Source organism: Galendromus occidentalis, unplaced genomic scaffold, assembly GCF_000255335.2.
Source record: "Galendromus occidentalis unplaced genomic scaffold, Mocc_1.1 scf7180000075420, whole genome shotgun sequence".
In the NCBI taxonomy this organism is placed as follows: domain Eukaryota; kingdom Metazoa; phylum Arthropoda; class Arachnida; order Mesostigmata; family Phytoseiidae; genus Galendromus; species Galendromus occidentalis.
Window position 1 is genome coordinate 616,587 of NW_003803410.1, and position 19,875 is coordinate 636,461.

General features: G+C 51.4%; 4 protein-coding genes across 4 annotated transcripts; 2 read left to right on the top strand and 2 right to left on the bottom strand.

Annotated features, from left to right (window-relative positions):
- The first annotated feature begins 1,355 nt into the window (after positions 1–1,355).
- Positions 1,356–7,866, top strand: LOC100901659 (transcription initiation factor TFIID subunit 5). Its single transcript, XM_003737258.1, has 8 exons — positions 1,356–1,368; positions 2,471–3,063; positions 5,437–5,714; positions 5,822–6,158; positions 6,278–6,560; positions 6,669–6,900; positions 6,993–7,210; positions 7,337–7,866. The coding sequence occupies exons 1-8, from the start codon at positions 1,356–1,358 to the stop codon at positions 7,864–7,866; spliced, it is 2,484 nt and encodes an 827-aa protein (XP_003737306.1).
- LOC108865292 (mitochondrial ornithine transporter 1) lies at positions 3,146–4,835 on the bottom strand. The gene is made up of 3 exons (XM_018642246.1): positions 4,560–4,835; positions 3,926–4,463; positions 3,146–3,773 (listed from the first exon to the last, which is right to left on the bottom strand). The coding sequence occupies exons 1-3, from the start codon at positions 4,704–4,706 to the stop codon at positions 3,526–3,528; spliced, it is 933 nt and encodes a 310-aa protein (XP_018497762.1). The 5' UTR covers positions 4,707–4,835; the 3' UTR covers positions 3,146–3,525.
- A 1,560-nt stretch (positions 7,867–9,426) lies between the features above and the next one.
- Positions 9,427–11,351, bottom strand: Cwc25 (CWC25 spliceosome associated protein homolog). Its single transcript, XM_029113357.1, has 3 exons — positions 11,190–11,351; positions 10,554–11,032; positions 9,427–10,157 (listed from the first exon to the last, which is right to left on the bottom strand). Exons 1-3 carry the CDS (start codon positions 11,349–11,351, stop codon positions 9,602–9,604), a joined length of 1,197 nt encoding a protein of 398 aa, XP_028969190.1. The 3' UTR covers positions 9,427–9,601.
- An 824-nt stretch (positions 11,352–12,175) lies between these two features.
- LOC100901945 (ATP-binding cassette sub-family B member 10, mitochondrial) lies at positions 12,176–14,487 on the top strand. Its single transcript, XM_003737260.2, has one exon. The coding sequence runs from the start codon at positions 12,414–12,416 to the stop codon at positions 14,301–14,303; it is 1,890 nt and encodes a 629-aa protein (XP_003737308.1). The 5' UTR covers positions 12,176–12,413; the 3' UTR covers positions 14,304–14,487.
- The last annotated feature ends 5,388 nt before the right edge of the window (positions 14,488–19,875 follow it).

Genomic DNA, 19,875 nt, shown 5'->3' on the forward strand with positions numbered 1-19,875 from the left:
ATTCGAAGGGCGAAGTCTGCCGGGTGACCCCACAAAAGAGGGCTCGTCGGGGGTAAGAGACTTCAACGTTGTTGGCGGATTGCATGAGCTCCGACAAAGAATATGCCGCGCCGTCGCGGACGTGGATAGCCGTCCACAATGCCATCGGAGCGTCGCCGAAGGCCGACGTCGGTCTGAAAGAGAGAAGGAATTCCCTACGCGAGGAGTCCGAAAATCCACACCTCGTTCCCGGCAAGGTGCAGGGAACTTCTGTGGAAACTTCTCGAGGTCTTAGAGATGGATGCGCGTCTTGATGTCACGTGTGGACCGCTTTCGGCCATCCTCCGATTGGTCGAACTCTCTTCGGCTGGGGAGAAAAACGCGTGTATGAGCGCTGGCGGAGGTGGGGCTCGTGTAGGACATGTTCCCACCATCGCGCAGTATCCTCACACAGGAGCCTGCCTACTACCCTTGTTCCCGATCGAATGACCTCAAGAGCCCTCATTTCGCCTCCGATTGATGAAGTGTCGAAAGTTACCAAACTTCACGCTAAGGGATCCTGAGCCGATATCTTGATATTCGCGGTGCTCTCGCTATCGCATCGCTCATGGTCCTCCGCCCGAACGCTCCCCCGAAAGAATAACTTGCATGCGATCTCTTATCCGACGCCTGATCGAGGGAGCTTCCAGAGAATAGAAGACATGGATCGGGTGGGTTATACTTGCATCGATATCCTTCGAAACCTCACGAACTCTGGAGGTTCGTCGCCTTTTCTGCGAATCGCAGATCGACAGTCCAGTGGATTCGGCCTGACAATCGCCCGACCTTCCGATCCCTATCTCCCGAATCGCGATTCCTCGAGTTCCATCGCCTTGAATGAGCCCTCCTCTGTTTCAGACGCGCAAGAATCGGCAGAGGATTCATCCGAGGAGCCGCGATTCAAGAAAATTCGGCTCGAGGGTCTGCGGCTCGGGTATTCGGAAGTGCACCCCCTCCTCCTGAATATCCCGCCTCCTGGAGTTGGTTTCTCATCCTCTGGGAGCCGAAGGGAAATCGATTTACCGGAACCGAATTCGACGAAACGACACCTTAATCCCCAGTCATCGTCGTTCATTGATTTGCGCTCGCGTTTTGAATTCGACCGCCCTCAGCCACCCCAGTGCCACCTGGCTCCCGCGCGCCAATAGGACAGCAGCGCCCATCGTGAGGGAGCGCCCTCTGATGGACAAGAGCGGCGACAGTAGCAGAGAGACGGCTATCGTATAAACAAAGCGACCAGTTGTTCGAATGGTGTTTTGTCCGTGATTTTTCAAGTGTTTTCGGCTTTTTCGTTTATATATTTTGTGTTGGTGACGTCGAGCCTTCTTCAGGGCGCCATGTCAACGGAAGGTTAGTGTCTTGGGGGCGTGAGCTTCGAGTCTGGGATCGATTAATTGTCGTTGCGACCGCATTTCGCTCTGCACTGACGAGAAACCTTTGAAGTAATCGAAATTTCCCCTCGATCGAGGAAGGATTTCCTGGGAATACGCCGATATTCGTTTGCTTTGAAGTCTGTTCGCACCGAATCCTCGCTTATTCGTCCTAAATGCGCGTCATGCTTTTTTACGAGGCGCGCTCCGCTGAAAGTTCTGGCGCCACAAATAATCAGAATATGATGTGGACGAAGTTCTGACCTAAATTGCCCGCTGAGGGCTCGAGTTCCCGGCTACGGGAGGTCGCTCGTGCTCCTTGAGTAATTCGTTGACTATCTGGGATTCGGGGAAGGCTCAACGAGAAGACTCCAGACCTTCCTGGCTGAGCCTCCTTCAACCTACGGCGGTTATCATTGGTTCAACGCCGGCTGCTTGCAGTGCGACCGCGGTCGCCCAACTCGCTCCGCACGAATGTCAAAGCGACCGGAACGAATTTTCCGGACTCAGATCCCATGAATATAGTATTTCGAGCCCTCGGAAAGTCTTCACCCTCTTGATCTGATCTTCGGTACTCCCGTTCCGCCCTCGAAACCTGTGGGTTATACGTGTCGTAATAAGCCTCTTGGGGCCCCCCTGAAACCTGGAAATCAACTCTTCCATCGTTTTGAGACAGCGAGTAACCTAGGGCTCTCCTGCTGTAGACATATGACCGGTTTGATAGCATCCGTTCAGTTATGAAAGCTCCACTGATCGTTCGATGGCCAGAAGATCTCGGAGCCAGATTGAATCGATTCGGCGCCCGTGACCGCGGGGACCACCGTTCACGTTTCTCCCTGACTGCTAGTCGGGGGTGCTCGCGATAGAGAAGTCGAACGCGTCTTTCTAAAAAACTCCATGCTCCTCGCCCTTCCACTCGATCAGGCTCGATACTTATGAAATGGAATAATACTCCGGGCTCCCACCTGCTTATGAAAGTATCGGTCGCCATGATATCAATCCGTAGGGAACATATTACCTTCTCCTGCCTCCCGAACGGACCTATTACGTATGATTGAAATTCTCTGGAACAATAATTTCAGGCGCCACGGCGCTCGAGCCCATGGACACGTCGCCCTGTGGGGAGCCACCATCTCAGACTCTACCGAATGGCCATAGTTCGCCGACAGATAGCCTTTTCCCCAATGGGGAAATCAAACAAGAGGCTGGAGCGAACGACTCTCACATCAAAACCGAATCCCCGGACACGATTGCATCCGTTCAAACCCTCGACAGTGTTGTGGACCAGGTTGCTCAGCAGCAGCAGCAGCTGCCGCAGCTGCAAGGTCCGCCGATGAGGAACGGTGATCCTAGTGTTCCGATTCTGCCAGCCGAGACCCAGAATTCGACAACATCAGAGAGAACCACAGCGTCAGCCAATGCTGCTGCTTTCCCGTCAACGAATGGAAGATATACCCCGCAATCAATCCTGCCTCAGTCATCGACGGCATCCACGGAGCAATCCGCTCAGCAACCGAATTCAGCATCAGACGGCCGTCAATCCACACCTGTACTCGTAAATGGAGGCACGACGAACAATAGCATACTTCAAGCGGACCTCAAAACGGAACCGCAATCTAAATCGGAGCTCTCAATCCAAGCTGTACTCGAGTTCCTAAAAAAGCATAATTTGCAGGTGAGTCCTTCTAGAGCCACTACTTATTTTTATTGCTCGTCATCGATCTCTCGGAACTTTTTCAAAAAATATTTCTGTCGAAGTCTCCAGTGACTTTACACTCCGGCGTGGCGAATGAGACCACCTCCATCTTTGAACCCTTTGCTTGCTCCGAGAGGACGCCACACGGGCCTCTATGGAGACTCGCGATAATATGACGCTCGTGTGGATGTCGATCCATTTGAGCGCCAAGTACTGAGCGATGACTTGGCGATTTCTCTCTCGAATCTCACGCATGTACCGGTAGTCTTTGGGATTGACATGGAGCATTTGTGAACTCGAGTGAATTTCCATACCTCACCCTGGTTCAACGCATCGGGACTTTCGCGTATCCAGACATCCCACGACGTTTGCTGGAGACTGAAGCCGTTCAATGGTATCATCGCACATTAAGGCTCTCGTTCGCTCGCGACCCGAAGCCGCTTAGTCGAGGAACCAAGAGTTCAATCCTTTGCGTGTATATTCAACCGCCAAGAACAAAGCTCCTGAGGCGGGAAAGGTCCTCAAGACGGTCGGTAATAGACCATTGTACAGCGCGAGAACTCCTTCATGTCTAATGATTTCTCGGAGAACGTTCAATGCGCTCTGTTTTGACTTCCGTGAGATTTGCATCCGCGACTTGATGACATCGGCTGGAAAAATCGACACCCACAAGCAGGTTCCTCCGATCCCTGGAAAACACAGTCGCGTTACATTCGATATAGGAAAGGATCTACGGTATCGGCGGCCAGGGAAACGATTACGATCGCGTCTAGGTCGCGTCATCGCAACCACTCTGGTTTCAATTGATGCTGTTTTGGAAACATTCGAAACAGAAACAAACCTCCGGCAATAATCGTTTTGATTGGTCCGATATCGTCTTTCGCGACGTTTGGAGGAGCGAGCAAACTCCTGCTCAGTTCGTAGCCTCCGAAAAAGAAGAAATATCCCGGCATTTCTCGCACGAAAGTTGGCGTTAAGCCCCTGAAGAAGCCTCGGAGACCTTCTTGCCGCCAAATGTCCCCAGTGAGTTGAAAAGCAGATGTTCCAGAGCACTGTGACGTTTCGCGCAGGGCTTGTAAGCGGCATTTGACGAGCTCGGTGGGGCACAACGTCAGGGACGAGAAGAACGCCGCGAAGAAGCCCGCCGTCGCGTTTTGCAGGGGCGTGAGATCGTTGATCTTATTCACGCCGGACACCTGCTGAACTAATTTCTGGCAGAGACCATACGCACAGAAGAGAACCGAATTTTCGGCTATGTTCGCCGCCAGGGCTGGTAGGGTCCCCGCGTAAAGCCCACGCACAACTCCGTCCTGTCGGAGTGTTTTCGAAAAACATTGCAGCGTCGAAGGATATAGCTCGGGGTATGCTTGCATCTTCACCTGGAAGCGATTTAGTCGTTATATGACAGAGATATCCCCCAGCTTTCCGCAGTAGTCGATGCAGCCAGGATTCTCAGCGAGAGGAGCTCGACTAACCTTGACGGTGTCCAATGGCTGCCCCACGACCACATTAGCAGTGCCACCTGCTGTCCCGGCAGCGAGGCTGATAGCTGCTGAGGCAAAACTGTGATAGTTTCTGTCGTCGAGTCTTCCGGAGTCCTTTGACGTTACCGAACGTTCCATTGGGGGTTCTAGGCGGGCGTATCTCCTAGAGCTCGATCAGACGTCATCTGGCGTCTGCTTGCTCTAAGAGTTATGGAGATTCCACATCGTTGGAAATGATTCCGCGACGCGTCGAGTGTGTTCGAATGCAGCTACAGAGACATTCTATCGGAGAGCGGCGAAGGCATGGTAAGAATAAGGCCTCTCTCCAAGGCGATAGATAACGGGCGATATAAATCCTCGTGGTCGACAGCGCTCCCCTAGCTGTAGATATGAGCGATGAAGTCTGCAACAAATATGGAAGTACATTACTCCTCAACACGGAGACCTTCGGACATGTGCACAGAGAAGGGTTAGCCGGGTTATTTTCCTTCAACTTGATTCTCACTCGGGTCTATCAAACCTTCGGGTAGCTCGATGGGTATCTCGAGCGCATTACAATCATCGAGCCGGCCGATATGCTTCCGCGAGAGGATGCTTTAGCGAACACGAATTCGTTCCACAGTCAGAGAATTGCGACACGCGCAGAGTGTGAATTTATTGATGGTTGAACGCATGAACGCAACGCAAATGATTGCGATAATGGGAAGGGGGGATTCCTCAAGGTGATCTTTTTTGGGAGACAGCAGACCACGATCAGGAGTCTCAACGAGGGATATGATTATGTCACTCGTGCGCGAATACTCTCCCGATCCTCGCCCTTCCCGTCTCCGAAGATCTAATCGATCCTGTTCGGAACATCTTCTTGCAGGAAACGGAAAAAATCTTGAAACGCGAGTCAAAAGTATCGCCGCTAGCCGATACTTCGGGCTTGAGTCGAGAACTCGATGGAGACATGGCAATCTACAGATCCGAAGGAGATCCCGATGCCTACGAAGGCGTTTACGAGTCGCTGAAAACCTTCGTAGAAACGGCTCTGGACTCGTACCGGCACGAACTTTCAGTCATCCTCTATCCCTGCTTTGTACATATGTATCTAGAGCTTGTGTATAATAATCACTCGCGGCAAGCCGAGTCCTTCATGGAAAGGTTCGTTGTGCAACTTTTGATCGAGAGGACGGACTCTCGGACCGATCCTTCTGAGTGACTGATCTTTTAAATATCTGTCTGCTCATATTCGATTCACTTTCCCACAGGTTCGGTCCTGTGCAAGAAGAATACTTTCAAGACGACATCCGACAATTATCCGCGGTTCGTCGAAGAGAGCAAATGGCTGAGTCGCTGCTGATGCAGAATTTCCGCAGCGGACAATATACTGTCAGAATGTGCAAGGACACTTACAACGCACTCAAACGATATTTGTCGGACAAGAGAAACGCTTCCGTGAACAACATAGTCCAGGAGAACATTTTCGTTGATGTCTACGAGGGTATAGCGAGGAGTCGGCAGCAGGTCGAAGCCGTCAGCGGCAGTGCAATGGGGGAAGCGAACAAGCAGATGAATAAGATCAAGGTCTTCTTCGGACTTCCCAAGGTGAGTCCGCTGCCTTCATACCGCGCGAGGAATATCTGTCGTTGAGTTATCGAGATGGACGATAGAAGGTCCGCCGGATTTTCGCGGACTCATAATAATTGATCATTCTTTACTCTCAGGAACCGACCATCATCGTGGAAGAAGAGGAAGAAATCGGCGACGACGGAGACGGCAAACCCAAGAAGAAGAAATCGAAAAAGGATTCTTCGATGTCGAAAAAAACTCGAGCAGATCCCAATGCCCCACCTTCGAACCGGATACCATTCCCAGAGTTGCGAGACGCAGACAAACTAGATCGAATCAATGCGTCGAAGGATGCGACTAAGCGAGTTCGTCTCGGGCCAGGATCCCTCCCGAGCATATGTTTTTACACACTCATAAATAGTCATCTCCAAGCATGTGGTACGCGTCGGATTTCCGTTACGAATAGGAGGGTAAACGATTATCCAAGATCGGGATCCTCCCGAAAACCAGGGATATTTTTTCTGACGGAAGTCATCTCTCCCGCAGCCGTGGAAATCAACGATGAAGCGTCGATGATGGCCGTCGGCTTGCAGGACAGCCGGATAAAGGTTTTCTCGCTGACTCCATCGAAATTGAAAGCGATGAAGAGTGCGCAGGACCTGGAGACAGTCGACCGCGAAGCCGATGATGTCCTCTTCCGTATGATGGACGAGAAGAACGCGTCTGAGGCCAAGATCCTGACCGGTCACCAGGGACCCGTGACGTCTCTGAGCTTCAGGTGAGTTCTTCGCCTTCTCCGAGTCGATCTCGCGCAATCAGCGTGGCCCGCTGGTGATCACTCGATTAAGAGCTCTGTGTTCTCTTTTACAGTTCGGACAAGCAGTTCTTGCTCTCGGGATCCGAAGATGGGACGATCAGACTGTGGTCTCTCCTAACATGGTCGAACGTTGTCGCCTATAAAGGCCATGTTTTCCCTGTTTGGTCGGTCCAGTTCGCTCCCGCGGGATACTACTTCGCGTCCTGCGGGCACGATCGGACGGCGCGGCTATGGGCCACGGATTCGTATCAACCGTTGAGGGTGTTTGCCGGTAAGCTAGGGAAACGTGCGTTTGAAGAAGACGCCAGAAGCGCATCGCTTACATCACGCAACCAATGATCAAAATGATGAATCGATTCCGACGATTTCTTCTTACTCCTTGATCTGACGCTTGCAGGACACTACTCGGACGTTGATTGTGTGCAGTTCCATCCGAACTCTAATTATGTTGCTACGGGATCAACCGATCGCGCGGTTCGATTGTGGGACGTACTCAGCGGTCAATGTGTGCGCTACATGACGGGTCACAAGTCAACGATTCATTCTCTAGCTTTTTCGTCGTGTGGTCGCTTCTTATGTTCCGCTGGGGTCGGTGGCCGTATTCTTGTCTGGGACATCCATTCCGCTCATCTCCTCGCTGACTTATGGAGTCACACGGATACAGTTCATCAGCTGTCTTTCTCGAGAGAAGGCACCATCCTGGCGTCGGGCGGCATGGACTGCTGTGTGAAGGTGTGGGACTTCAGCAAGCTGGTCAGTGAATTCGATCTTGACGAAATGTCGTCTAATGCACCGATGGTGAGAGTTGCGACCGAAGGTTCCTCTGACGGTTTCCTGCTCTCGAGCTACCCTACCAAGAGCACATCGGTTCTGGCATTGCACTTCACTCGAAGAAATCTATTACTCGCCGCCGGTTCCCCCGTTTGACGGACTTGTCGATGCTTAGACTTAGAACCTACATACCAGCACACAAACGCCTCTCGGAGCTCGTGTAAATAGTCTTCGACCTATACGCTGCTGCATCCACCGCGACTGTGAAGGATGACGCGCGCATCAGTGTCCAGCAGCTGACAGAATGGATGGATAGATAGATATATATAATCTATTATAATTTTATGTTTATCTCCCTTGTAAATTATAAAGTGGAAAATCTAAGAGAGAGGAATAGAGACAGAGAAAGTTGAAATGAACTCTCGCATCCTGTGAACCCCCATCGAAGCCATCCGCACGGCGGTTTTCGGCTCATGTTTTGTGGTTCTCGAAAATGAATCGACAGGGGTTTAGATCTCGTTGCCGGCTTGATGTTACTCGCCACAAGGGCCACTGTGAGTGTACAATTGTAAAATTAGATAGAGGAAACTATTAGTCGGCGGCATGTGTGCTTTCCCAGTGTCAAAAACGGATTGGTCAGAGAATCGGAGCAGACGGGCTAAACTGGATGTCCATGATTAATCAAGATGTTACGTATTATACTTTTGTCTACCATGATCGACGTTGTAAAAAGTGGAGGGGAGAAAGTGCAGACGGGAGCTGTCAGACTAAACGCAAAATATATTCTAATATAGACCGACAACACACATGCGGAAGCTTGGCGAGATGGGTTAATAATATAAAGATATTATTATTCAGATTAGCCCTGGGTAAGCACTTTCAACGAAACTCACCGGACTCATTGCTCGAGTGGCTGTACGGGAGAAACGGACTTTCCTCAGTCGGGAAAGATGTACAGCCATCCTTCCCGAGCAATTTCGGAGTCCGTAGCTGAATCTTCTCGCGAATCAAACGCGACCAGAAGAGACAGGGCAGACAGTCTTCCGAATAAAAACCAAAAAGTCGAGTCGGTTGACCGTGAGGTTGAGTCAAAGGAGTGTTCTCTCTTCAATACCCCCGCTTCGGATGACAGCAAGATCCATGAGTTCTACCGTTGAAACGGAACATCGGGAAGTCGATGATGTTTCGACTAGACAACCCAAGAGCCCTACCATCCGACAAGCTACGGTCTGTCCTCACGCTCCCCGAGCCTGTCGGAGGACCGGCGAGTTTCGTACAGTCTCTGGCGTGATCACACGTCGAGTTTCTCTACGAATCCTTGATAAATCACAGCCGTTCTTTGAATAAAACAGTGAGAAGGCAAGCCGCAGGCAAAACTCGTCGATTTCCTTCTTCGGAGAAGGGACATTTACCTATTCGACTCACTGTAAGGAACGCGTGGCAGAAATTCATCTCGACTCGCCCAATATCGAGCCATGTCATATTGGTTTTGGGAAATCGATGCTGATTCCTATCGAGGTTCACTGACACCTCACGAGGTCCCTACCGGACCCGGAGCTAGGTAACCGATGATTGGCTCCCCAGACGCATTGATGAATCGATTGAATGGTTGATTATTATTGATATGTCACATACGAGTTAATCCATCTGACCGTAATAACATGAAGACATCGGATGTAAAATACAGAGGGTTTATTCCGAGTTCACCGATGATCCTATTATTTCTTAGCTCCAGTACGTAACTTCTCCACGCTCGTCACACCGGAAGAGGATGTACGAACCTTGAATGCACCGAGCATCCTTAGATGGCTTTATGCCCCCGATGCTGTGTCCGAAATCTCAGAGTTTTTCCGATTCAAGATGAATGATGTGTCCCATGGGCGTAGTAAACTCATTTACGCAGGAAATTACTCTCCATGGCTCGACTGGATCTCTGCAGACCTTGGTGCTTGGCCTTGAGACGCATTTCAACAGTTGACGAGTCTACGGCTTTAGCTAACATTTCTGGCCCCCGGAAACCACCCTCTTTGTAGCCTTGGACTTCGATCGAATCCGATTTTGTGTGCCTCTTGACGTACTCTACCCGCTCCTTCTCGTGGGCAGCCGCATCCTGTTGCATCTCTCGGAGTTTCGTCTCCTTTTCCTCCTGAGTCATCTTGCGGGAATGTCGCTCTCTCAACTTTATACTGAGTTGTTTTCGCTCCTCCTCCTCCTTCTTCCGCCGATCCTCAAGAATTGTTCTGTAATCCTTCTTCTCATGGCAGTCTTCACGGTCCCTAGCTCTTGAGCTCCGTATTAGACCGAAGCCATCATCTCGCTGTCTTGGCGTGTGGTCCTCGGTACGCTTCTCACGCTCCGGACTTCGGGAGTGCCTCTGCCTCCTGCTTGGGCTCCGGGAGTCCTGTCTCCTCTGTGGACTCCTGGTGCCATGTCTTTGATTCTGACTCCTTGAATCATGCCGTCTTCGAGGGTTCTTCGGACTCGAGGACCGTCCGCGACTTCTCGCACTCGGTTTCCCGCCGTCGCGATCACCTGCCACTCTCCTCGCGTCTTCGGGACTTGACGCGGGTCGTCTCGCCCTCTCGGGAGTCCTTGACCGCCTGCGATCCGAAGGACCGACTTTCCTGCTCGATGACCTCGATCGTTGACGCCCGCACGGGCTCGCCGATGAACGAGTCGTGCGTCTTGGACTTGGGCGGTCACTTGTCGAGCGGTACTCTCTTGAATCCCTCACGTGTTTCCTTGGAGCAGACGGTGAAATTCTGGATTTTGGCTTGCTTGTCCGGTCCTGTTTCTCATCAAGATCTTGATCCGCGGAGAGTTTCATCAGCTTTTGTCTATACCTAGCGATCTTCGCGTCAATATCTCCTTCGTCGAGGTCAGAGTCGTCATCGCTATCCTTCTTCTTTTTTCGCTTCTTAGATTTCTTGTGTTTCTTGCTTTTACCAGATTTTTCCTTAGCGATCATCTCTTGGAGCATCTTCAAACGCACCGGATTGCTCAACAGCTGCTTCCTCGATTCGTATTCCTGTTTTCTTATCATGTACAGCGGATCTTCGCGAACCTTGGTTGCCATGTCGACCGGTGTGAGGTCCGAGTCATCGTTCCTTCGCCGGAACAGTTGACTCGGTAGCCCGTCACCGCCCGAGCTCTCCGCCGTCTGTTTATTCTGCTCCTCCGCTGCCTGAATCACGTCGAATGTTTTATCGACTTTCCGGCCCAGCAGGTAATCCTCGCGATCGACCAGGGCCGTCACTCCTTTGTACATCCAATCCATTTTATTTTTCTTCTCTGTCGAGCCTCTCGCTTCGTCGTTCAGATCCTGCCGATGAAGAAGAGAAGTTTAGTTTCGGAGCTGATCTACAGAGCGGCTCCCTTGTACGGAAACCCGATCAGGAACCTCGGATAGCTGCGGAGGAGAATAATTTGATGGTACCCATATCTGTTTCCTGTGGTCGTATATTCGCCATGCCCCTCACCTGATAATGCTCCTTCTCTCTCTGGTGCTGAAGTTCCTGATGCAACTCTTCCATTTTCTTCTTCTCCATTTCCTCCTGCTGTTCAGCTTTCCAGACACGTTCCTGATTTTTCAGTGTGCTCGGATGCCAAGACTTCTTGAGATTGAGATTTCCCCCGCCCATGATGGGGATCGTTTGATGCGGCAGCGAAAATGAAAATGAAGACCGAGGGTGCGAGACCTCGAAGGAGAGGATTCCCGGAGAGAGGGAGGGTAATCCCTCTACGGACGTGAATTCGCCTTATTGTCCTCGGATATGCGAAGGAAATTGGACGCGGTTCATCGCGCCGGAATACTTCAAGGGCATCAAGTCACTTGCCGGTCGAATGGTTGACGATGGACTTTCTGAGACTGAGATCCTCAAACGACCCAGTAAGGGACTGACCTCGAGTGCTGCCTCAGACCGAGAGATAAAATCGGGAGCAATTTTGTGTTGGATTCATCGCAGTGTCGTTTGTCAGAATTAGAGGGCTCGAGCTGCGAATCCGATGCTTGTTCTCCTTCCGGGACATACGAACCTTTCACGCCGGGAACGCCGTTGCTTTCTGATGCTGCTTATGCTTTCTACTCCATAGAACTCTCTTCACGGATAGACCGCTAAAACTATTTGAACCCCTTCAACAGAGTGCTGATCCGCACCATGAGATCTCTTGTTCCGCAATTCGAACGACCACGATGAGAGAGGAGCTTGTTTGTAAACAAGCCGGCAGCCGCAGCAGCGAGAGATACACCGCCGCCGGCGTGCGGCGGATGAATGCATTGAATTTTGGAGTTGGGGTGCCGAATCGAATCAGAGCTCTTCGAGAGCCCCGATTAACAAAACAGACATCATTTCGAATGCTCGCAGGGGGAAATGGGAACCGTCTCGATTCCGTAAATCGTTGAATGATTTTTGTTCGGACTGTACTCGCTACCATGGCGGAGGAGTTATGCCCAAGAGACAAGACCACTGCGAACGGCGAAACGATGCAGCATGTGTTTTTCTTCTCCTACAGCTGTGAGTGACCGACAGCAGAGGACTCCGGACACCAGTCGTATCAGGGAACCGGAGTCGGCATCGAGTTCGCGCGCAGGAAACTCCCGCGTTCGGAGATCGACAGGAACACTGTGCTGCGTGTGAGGTGATGTGGCTGCTCGAAGTCTGATTCGACCTTCCGGCTTCGGTGAACGCGAGTCTAAGGCCGCAATGTTGAGCAAGCTCATCCTGCATCCGTGCGGTAGCCTCTTGCCGCGCTGCGCTTCCAGAGTCCAGCTGTTCGGCGTGAACGCACTCCATCGCCGGGCATGGAAGCCTAGGTTCCGTCAGAGTTCGACGAAGGCAAATACATCTTCCGAAGTGAGACGGATTTTCTCGTACATAGGACCCGAGAAGAAGACGCTCATTGCTGCCATCGGCTTACTTGGTGTCAGCTCCTTCGCGACTCTAGTCTTCCCGTTCATCATCGGACGAACTATCGACACAATAAATCAAAGTGCGACCAAAGCCAAAATGATGGAGAATCTCAACTTCATCGTCGCCGCGGTAGGGGGAATCGTTGTCATCGGCGGCGCCGCAAATTACGGCCGTGTGTACCTGATCAATATTGCGTCTCAACGGATAACAAACCGTATCCGATCCGCGGCGCACAGCGCGATTTTGAAGCAAGAAACAGCGTTTTTCGATACTCAAAAAACAGGAGAATTATTGTCGAGACTCTCGAGCGACGCGGCCCAGATGGGCAACTCGCTGACGCAAAACGTATCCGACGGCCTTCGATCTCTTCTAGCCATCCTAGGCGGAACAGGGATGATGGTGTACACTAGTCCACAGTTGAGCCTGGTAGGATTGAGCATCGTCCCACCGGTTGCTGCATTCGCCATAGTTTACTCCAAGAAATTGAAAAAGGTCGCCAGCAACGTCCAGTCTAAGGAGGCGCTCTCGAACGGTGTCGCCGAAGAGCAGTTCTCGAATATCCGTACCGTTCGGATGTTCACCAAAGAATCCCAAGAGATCGAACGATATTCAGATACGCTGAAACTTGTGCTCGATGCGCGATCGGAGGAGGCGAGGAAGCGCGCGATATTCTTCGGCACCACGGGAGCCACGGGAAATATTATCATAACTTCGGTATTGTACTACGGAGGTGTACTGATGGCGGACGGCTTGATCACTGTGGGCAGCTTGAGCTCGTTCTTGATATACGCAGCCTACGTAGGCATATCAATGAGCGGTTTGAGTACATTCATCTCGGAAACGATGAAAGCCATCGGCGCCTCTCAGAAAATCTGGACGTTGATAGATCGGCAGCCGAGCGTGCCTTTGAATAGCGGGAAAACCTTGGAGAACGTCGTTGGCTGCATCGACTTCCGGGGTGTCGACTTCCGATACCCTACGAGGGACGCTAATATACTAAGTGAGCTTGAGCTCCGGATCCCCGCGGGGAAGGTCACCGCTGTTGTTGGCCCATCCGGCTCCGGCAAATCCACCTTGGCAGGACTCATCCTCAGATTCTACGATCCGAGCGCAGGCGCCGTGTTTCTCGACGGACTCGATATCACCGAAGTGAATCCGACCTCGCTTCGTAGTCACATCGGGGTCGTATCGCAGGAGCCTGTTCTGTTCTCAACGACCATCGCACAGAATGTCGCCTACGGGAGCCTGAAGCCCGTGAGCTCCGCAGACATCGAGGACGCTCTCCGTCAAGCAAACGCCTTAGATTTCGTGCGTGACTTCCCGAGTGCTCTGGACACCATGGTCGGGGAAAGAGGAATCATGCTCTCAGGCGGCCAGAAACAGAGAATCGCAATCGCGAGAGCCATCCTTCGAAATCCCAGGATCCTGATCCTCGACGAAGCAACGAGTAGTCTTGACTCGATCAGTGAGAGACAGATCCAGGAATTCCTGGAGCAATTCGCTGCTGGACGAACCGTTATCGTGATTGCGCATCGATTGTCGACGATACGCCGTGCTGACAACATAGTGGTTCTCAAAGGGGGGCGTATAGTCGAGGAAGGCCTATTCGAGGACCTCCTCAAGATTGAGAACGGAGTCTTCAGTGATTTGGTCAACCATCAGATGCGGCACAATGATGTCTAGTGCATAAAATTAGAACGCAATACAAAGTTGTATTTACCTTGTCTCCCAGTTGTGCATTAAACTCCCTCACACCATCGACAGCGATCTGGTCGACGATACGATATGTGTATTTTTGTGCTTCAAGAATATAATATGGGCGTCGATGAGGAGCGGTGATGACTTATCGGACAGAATAAACTTGCGTTTGAGACATTTCTCAGCCTACTTCCCCCGTCCAAACCCAGCCTCTCCCGTCGTAGCAGGGGCGAGGCTACCGATGTCCTATTCGAAAGAGTATCGATTTCCGAATCCTCCAAGATAGTACACAGCTTGACTGTAGCTCGAAAAGGGAGTCGCGCGGAAGCATAGTAAGGAGGCCGCGGTCCATTGGAGGATGCGTACCTGTCCATTGTCGAAGTCGTTAGCTTTTGTCACTTCGGTGGATCACTGGAGCCACACTCCACCCAGGAGTACCTTCAATCGAAGGCGTGGATCCCACAACTCACCCCATGGTTGTTCATGAGGCTCTCGGAATTGTGTCTTCCGGATCCGCCCTCTTCCTGTTTCTTTGATCCTCGAGCCTCATGCCCCGACGAGAGCCCAGAAGTTCAGCGACGAGGGGTTCTCTATCAAACGTACTGGTCGAGTAAAATATTCCCTACCGTCGCCCTACGAGGAGCGCGGATCTATCAGCGGAGTTTCAATTTTTATCGATTCGAAAAATTCACAACTGGCGGACTCCTTCGCCGGCACCGACCGTGCGCGGAAATTCCACAGGGTAGAATTGTTCTTTTGAACCGATTTCTTCGATGGACGACGAATCGTTCCGGAAGTGGTCCCTCGCTCCTTTTCTATCGATTCAAGTGCAAGGTCGTCAACCCCAAAAAGAGAGCGCTGCTGTAGTGGTGGCGGCGGCGCACGGCGAACTAGGAAGCGATTCTCCGCGACGGGGACCGCTGACCTCGATATGGATTGACATTGCGGCTGTCCCGGAAGAGAACTCAAACCTCTGTATCCTACAGAAAGGAGTCCGCCCATCGACTCCCTCAGTTACATAATAAGCTCTGACGACCTGTTTTGCAGCGGACTTCCGCAACTTCGTCCACCCGTTTCCAGGTCATCGATGGAGTTTGAAGCCAACTCTGCGTGCAATCCAAAAGTTATTGAAGGCTCCTGATTAGCAAGTCGATGCGTGCGGTTCGCGTAAATCCATAGCCGGGAACAATGATATGGGGAAAAGTCCTATACATTAGTAGGTACACATATCAGTTCTTCCGTAGAGAGAGAAGATCCGCATTCAGGGCTGCATACCATGGCCGATTGCTCTTGGACCGCTTTCTAGGCGGGATTATGAGCGGAGTCTGCTGTCCTAGATGATTGATGCGGAAATCCGCTTCTGAATGAGTCATCGTAGCTCTTCTAGGATCAGGAGTTCGAGACCGATCCCGGCTTGCATAGTGTTTTATCGGGGAGCACGGATCTAGATGTGTTCGGCTTTCATGAAGCATCCGAGGAGCTAGCTTCCTCTGAGAATCTGTCTATCGACAGCGCGGCGACGGATCGCAACCCAAATTACGTAAGCGTGTGGCCTATTTGGCTGAATTGCAAGGCATCACAGCTGCGCACGAAATGGCCTGAATATATATAGTTCACTTGATCTGGAGCAGACCTATTTCATTCTCGGAAACCTGATGCCCGAGGCCTCGATTCACTAGGTGATCGAGAAACACCGTTCCTTCCCACCAATCCTCCGGATTCTTATTAGTGGATCGGTCGAGAGCATGTGAATCAATGACGAATGCCGTCGGGAAAGAGCAATAACTTCTCCAACAGACGCTGATGATCATTCGGTCGACCGAGTCCCTTCAGCGAGTCGAGAGAAAATAATTTCCTCAAAATAGCATTCGACGACAATTATTTCTCTGTAAACGATGCCAGTATCCAGCACCTCTCTCACGAACGTGTGATCAAATCACGATGAAATTCCTCGAGGAAGCTCGAGAGAATTATTGAATTCGCCGCGAATCGTTCCTAGAGCGATCGTGAGCTGCGTGATGCAACTCGCGCGGCCGACAGGAGAGCAGGGACGCGAAAAGTCCGCCCGAAGTTAATCCTTTCAGCGAACCCGACTGCCGACTTTCCTGCCCTGGAACGAGGAAAATCTCTTTGGTAACGGCATCTCAAACGCCAGAGCGTCTTCATCCTAGTGCGGTTCGGCTTTGGTCGGACAGCAAAATGACCTGGATTTTCAGAAAACCCTCTACCGAATGTATTCGAAACGAACATCATTCTGCCTTCGACCATCATCAAGTCACGGGCATCGATTCTTCGAACGATTGACTGAGACCTCACATATACCGAGTAGTCCCATTCTCATCGGAACCGCCTCTGGAAACATGGTTGTTCAGATAACGGAGTCCCGAGCCTCTCGCAGAATATGGATTCGGGTAAGATGCTTCACGGGGATGTTCAGGACGGAAACAAAAAGGAGGATGTCTGAACAGGAAGGCATTCGCCCTCTTCGGGAGACGTGTCGCGAAACTCGTCAGAAATGATGGGAGGAGGGATCTTTTGTGTCATTTTTTGGATTTCCCCTTCGCCGATGCGTTTGGCAATGCCCGTTCCGCTTGCCGCATCCAAACACACGTCTCCGTTCCAGGGACTCAAGAGGAGAATGCGGGCGACAACAAACGGCTTCGCCAGAGGCGACTCGCTAGTGATTGTGTTTGCTTCGCTGCATCTTTGCTCGCCCATTCTTCTCGCAGTCAGATCCCTCGTTTCCCTCAATCGACGTGAAGAAATCATTTGAGGCTCAGCACATCGCTCTGCTGTACGCCCAGTGGAGGGACATACGCTTGAAACGAGAGTAAGCGCCTACCGGCCGGCCTCCATTGCGTAGCGACACACTCTGGACGAGATCACTCCTCGGCGATCGATGACGACTCAGTTTCAATGAATTACTCTTGTTTGCAAAACTTGGAACGTCATCGACGACTGTGTCCTGATTAAGGGGATTCTGCGCATTCGACTTAGAACAGCTTTTCTCCCGAATTTCGCCAGCGTGCGATTAAAAAACGGGATGCTCAGGCGAGCTATCATCCTCGTTCCTGATGAAGCCAGATTCGGGATTTCTCACGTTTGGGACCAACTTGTACAGAGGACGCCGATTGACAGATCTCAAGAAGAGATCCAAATTAGTATTATAAGAATTCGAAAACATATTCCAATATCCGAGCTGCAATAAATTCCAACACGCGTGAATGGGGTCTCGAACGGAGATAAACCCAAACTGCGCCTTTGGACTCCCGTTTGAACGGCCGCCGCGGGTGTTCGTAACGAAAAAGCAGTGAAATCTCATAACAACGAGTCTCGCACGACCGGCCGAACTCGTTCGTTGTAATGAGAACTCGACATAATGGAAGTTCCTAGACGAGGACTCCACGGCTTTCCAGCCGAACAGAGCTTTGCCTTTGGATCGTTATGATGAAATCTCTATAACGGTGGTCGTCGTAACGAGATTTCACAGTAATCGCCAACATGATATCAAAGCGGGGGTCAGGGCGCCTACCGGAAGGGCTCCCTTTCGGATATTTGCGATAAGGATCCATAATAATGAAAATTGAGGTAGTCGTCAAGCTGATGATCGGATTCGATCTTGATAACAATCTCTTCGCGCGACCTGAGCCGTTCGGCAAGCCTGTCTCATCTTAGCCGCCGTCAGTGCCACGGCAGCGCCAGTGGTCGACCCAGAAAGCAACTGAGCAGCAGCGGTGTTGTCGACTGCGAAGATCCATTGTTTGGCTGCTTGATTTGCTCGTTGTTGGAAACATGCTTGCTTCCTTTCTTGCTTGCCGATGAAAGGCTCTAACGAAATCCTGAAGTGCAGAACAAGCGGCAGCGTAGCCTGACTCCACTTCGAGTTGGTCGTTGGTTGTCAAGGGCCGTTGCTGCGGCGACAACGAGGGCAACGGATGCTGTTTTGTCTGCTCCGTCGATTTTGATTGCCAATTACAACGTCTACATCACTCCCTCCCTTCCGTTGTTTTAGTCGGAGTTTTCGTCTGTCCGCTTTCTCCGTTTTTCCCCCTGCAGTTTCCTACATCGATATCGACTATCGTCGGAATAAAACCGGAAACGATTTCTGCGTTTGTCACTCTCCTCTCGCCAGTTGCCCGTTGATACGGCACAGACACACGAGCGGTTTATCTAGAAGTCAGCTGCCGCCGTGTAGCTCAATCCAGATAGATGTGTTGCTCCCCATGAAGCAGTGCTGCATTCACGACGACGACCCTTCGTCCGCGCACGTCCGTTGAGCCTTAGGTTCCGAAGGCTTCCAAGCAGCATCTCTTGGCGTATTTACCTGCGGGGGTGTTTCGCAAGATTTAGAACGCCGACGGAGTCAATCGCAATGATATTCCATGGAGATATACAATGGCCCGATTTACGGTTTGACGGGGAGAATTCTACGGCCGGCGGAAGCGGAGTGCTGATGAGGCGGGCATCCGTCATCACAAGAGAATTAATCGAATGAACCCCCACCAAATAATTCAAACCTTCCTGAAACTGACAAATGAAGAATCGAGCCGTAGACTGGGCTGTAAGAAATTGATGGATGAGAAGGGCTACCACGTCGGCGTCGGAGCAAGAACGACGATCACAACATCAACAACCGCGGCGCAGCAACGGCGACAGCAACCCACTGACCCGGTTTCCAGAAAGCCACCACGATGATCATCTGCCTCCGCTAGCTCCTCTTCTTCGTCATTCTTTTCCTTCGTCTGCTCTCGCACGAAACTGTCAGAGCGGCCCTAACGATGCGAGCGAACATTGAATGAAACGCTAGCCGCCGCTGCTGCCCATGGAAAACGAGCGTTCTTCCAAGGTCACTCGAACTCGTGGAAAGAAAAAAAATGAAACACGGGTCCGCAAGTTTGGAGCACAGCCCACCTTCTTCCAAAATCCACTTGATGGAATGTCTGCAATCGATCGATGAATGATCGTAGATTCCACCGACCCGCGGGAAGATGCCCAACGGAGAAGAAAACGATTCTCTTGGAGAACGACCAAAACGAACGACTCCATGTTCCTGTTCATGTGGAGGAAGCGATATTCATGGATGATCGTCTGGTCCGAGCTTCGGCCGGTGGATGGTCTTGTATGTATATGACGCGAGGAAAATTCACGTTCTGAGAGAGGAGGCTCGAGAACCCTGCACGCTTATTGCATATTCTTCTTCATCTCTCGACGTCAGCGTCGCTGTCGACTTCGTTGGGTCCGGAGTCTGGACTCAGTCTGGACAGAGTTCGGACTTTCGTTCGTTCATTCATTCGACCCACTTGAGATCTAGATGGGTCATAAACATTGCAGCACAAGCTGCTAGAGCACCGGAACGCAGAAAAAGGCGAAAAAATTAGGGATCGTTAAAGAAACAGAAACGGCAGCCCTGTTCTTTCAGGTCTCTGTTTCGTGGTGTTCCGAAGAAATGTGACGCAACAGCTTCACGAGAAATGGCGTGTCCCAGATTTTCCCTGGTGTTCCTCCGCGAAAATGCAGCTAGCGAAAGAGCGAGTTAGATCCATGTCTCGAATGAGGT

Excerpts from the sequence above, each read along its gene's own strand:
- LOC100901659 (XM_003737258.1), top strand. Across the intron at positions 5,715-5,821 it reads GCCGAGTCCTTCATGGAAAG|GTTCGGTCCTGTGCAAGAAG; the intron begins GTTCGTTGTGCA and ends ACTTTCCCACAG. Across the intron at positions 6,901-6,992 it reads GTGACGTCTCTGAGCTTCAG|TTCGGACAAGCAGTTCTTGC; the intron begins GTGAGTTCTTCG and ends TCTCTTTTACAG.
- LOC108865292 (XM_018642246.1), bottom strand. The coding sequence starts at position 4,706 with ATGGAACGTTCGGTAACGTCAAAGGACTCCGGAAGACTCGACGACAGA. Across the intron at positions 4,464-4,559 it reads AGCCATTGGACACCGTCAAG|GTGAAGATGCAAGCATACCC; the intron begins GTTAGTCGAGCT and ends AATCGCTTCCAG. Across the intron at positions 3,774-3,925 it reads CAAAACGATTATTGCCGGAG|GGATCGGAGGAACCTGCTTG; the intron begins GTTTGTTTCTGT and ends TGTGTTTTCCAG.
- Cwc25 (XM_029113357.1), bottom strand. The coding sequence starts at position 11,351 with ATGGGCGGGGGAAATCTCAATCTCAAGAAGTCTTGGCATCCGAGCACA. Across the intron at positions 11,033-11,189 it reads GAGAGAAGGAGCATTATCAG|GATCTGAACGACGAAGCGAG; the intron begins GTGAGGGGCATG and ends CTTCATCGGCAG. Across the intron at positions 10,158-10,553 it reads ATTGACGCGAAGATCGCTAG|GAGTCAGAATCAAAGACATG; the intron begins GTATAGACAAAA and ends GCATGATTCAAG.
- LOC100901945 (XM_003737260.2), top strand. The coding sequence starts at position 12,414 with ATGTTGAGCAAGCTCATCCTGCATCCGTGCGGTAGCCTCTTGCCGCGC.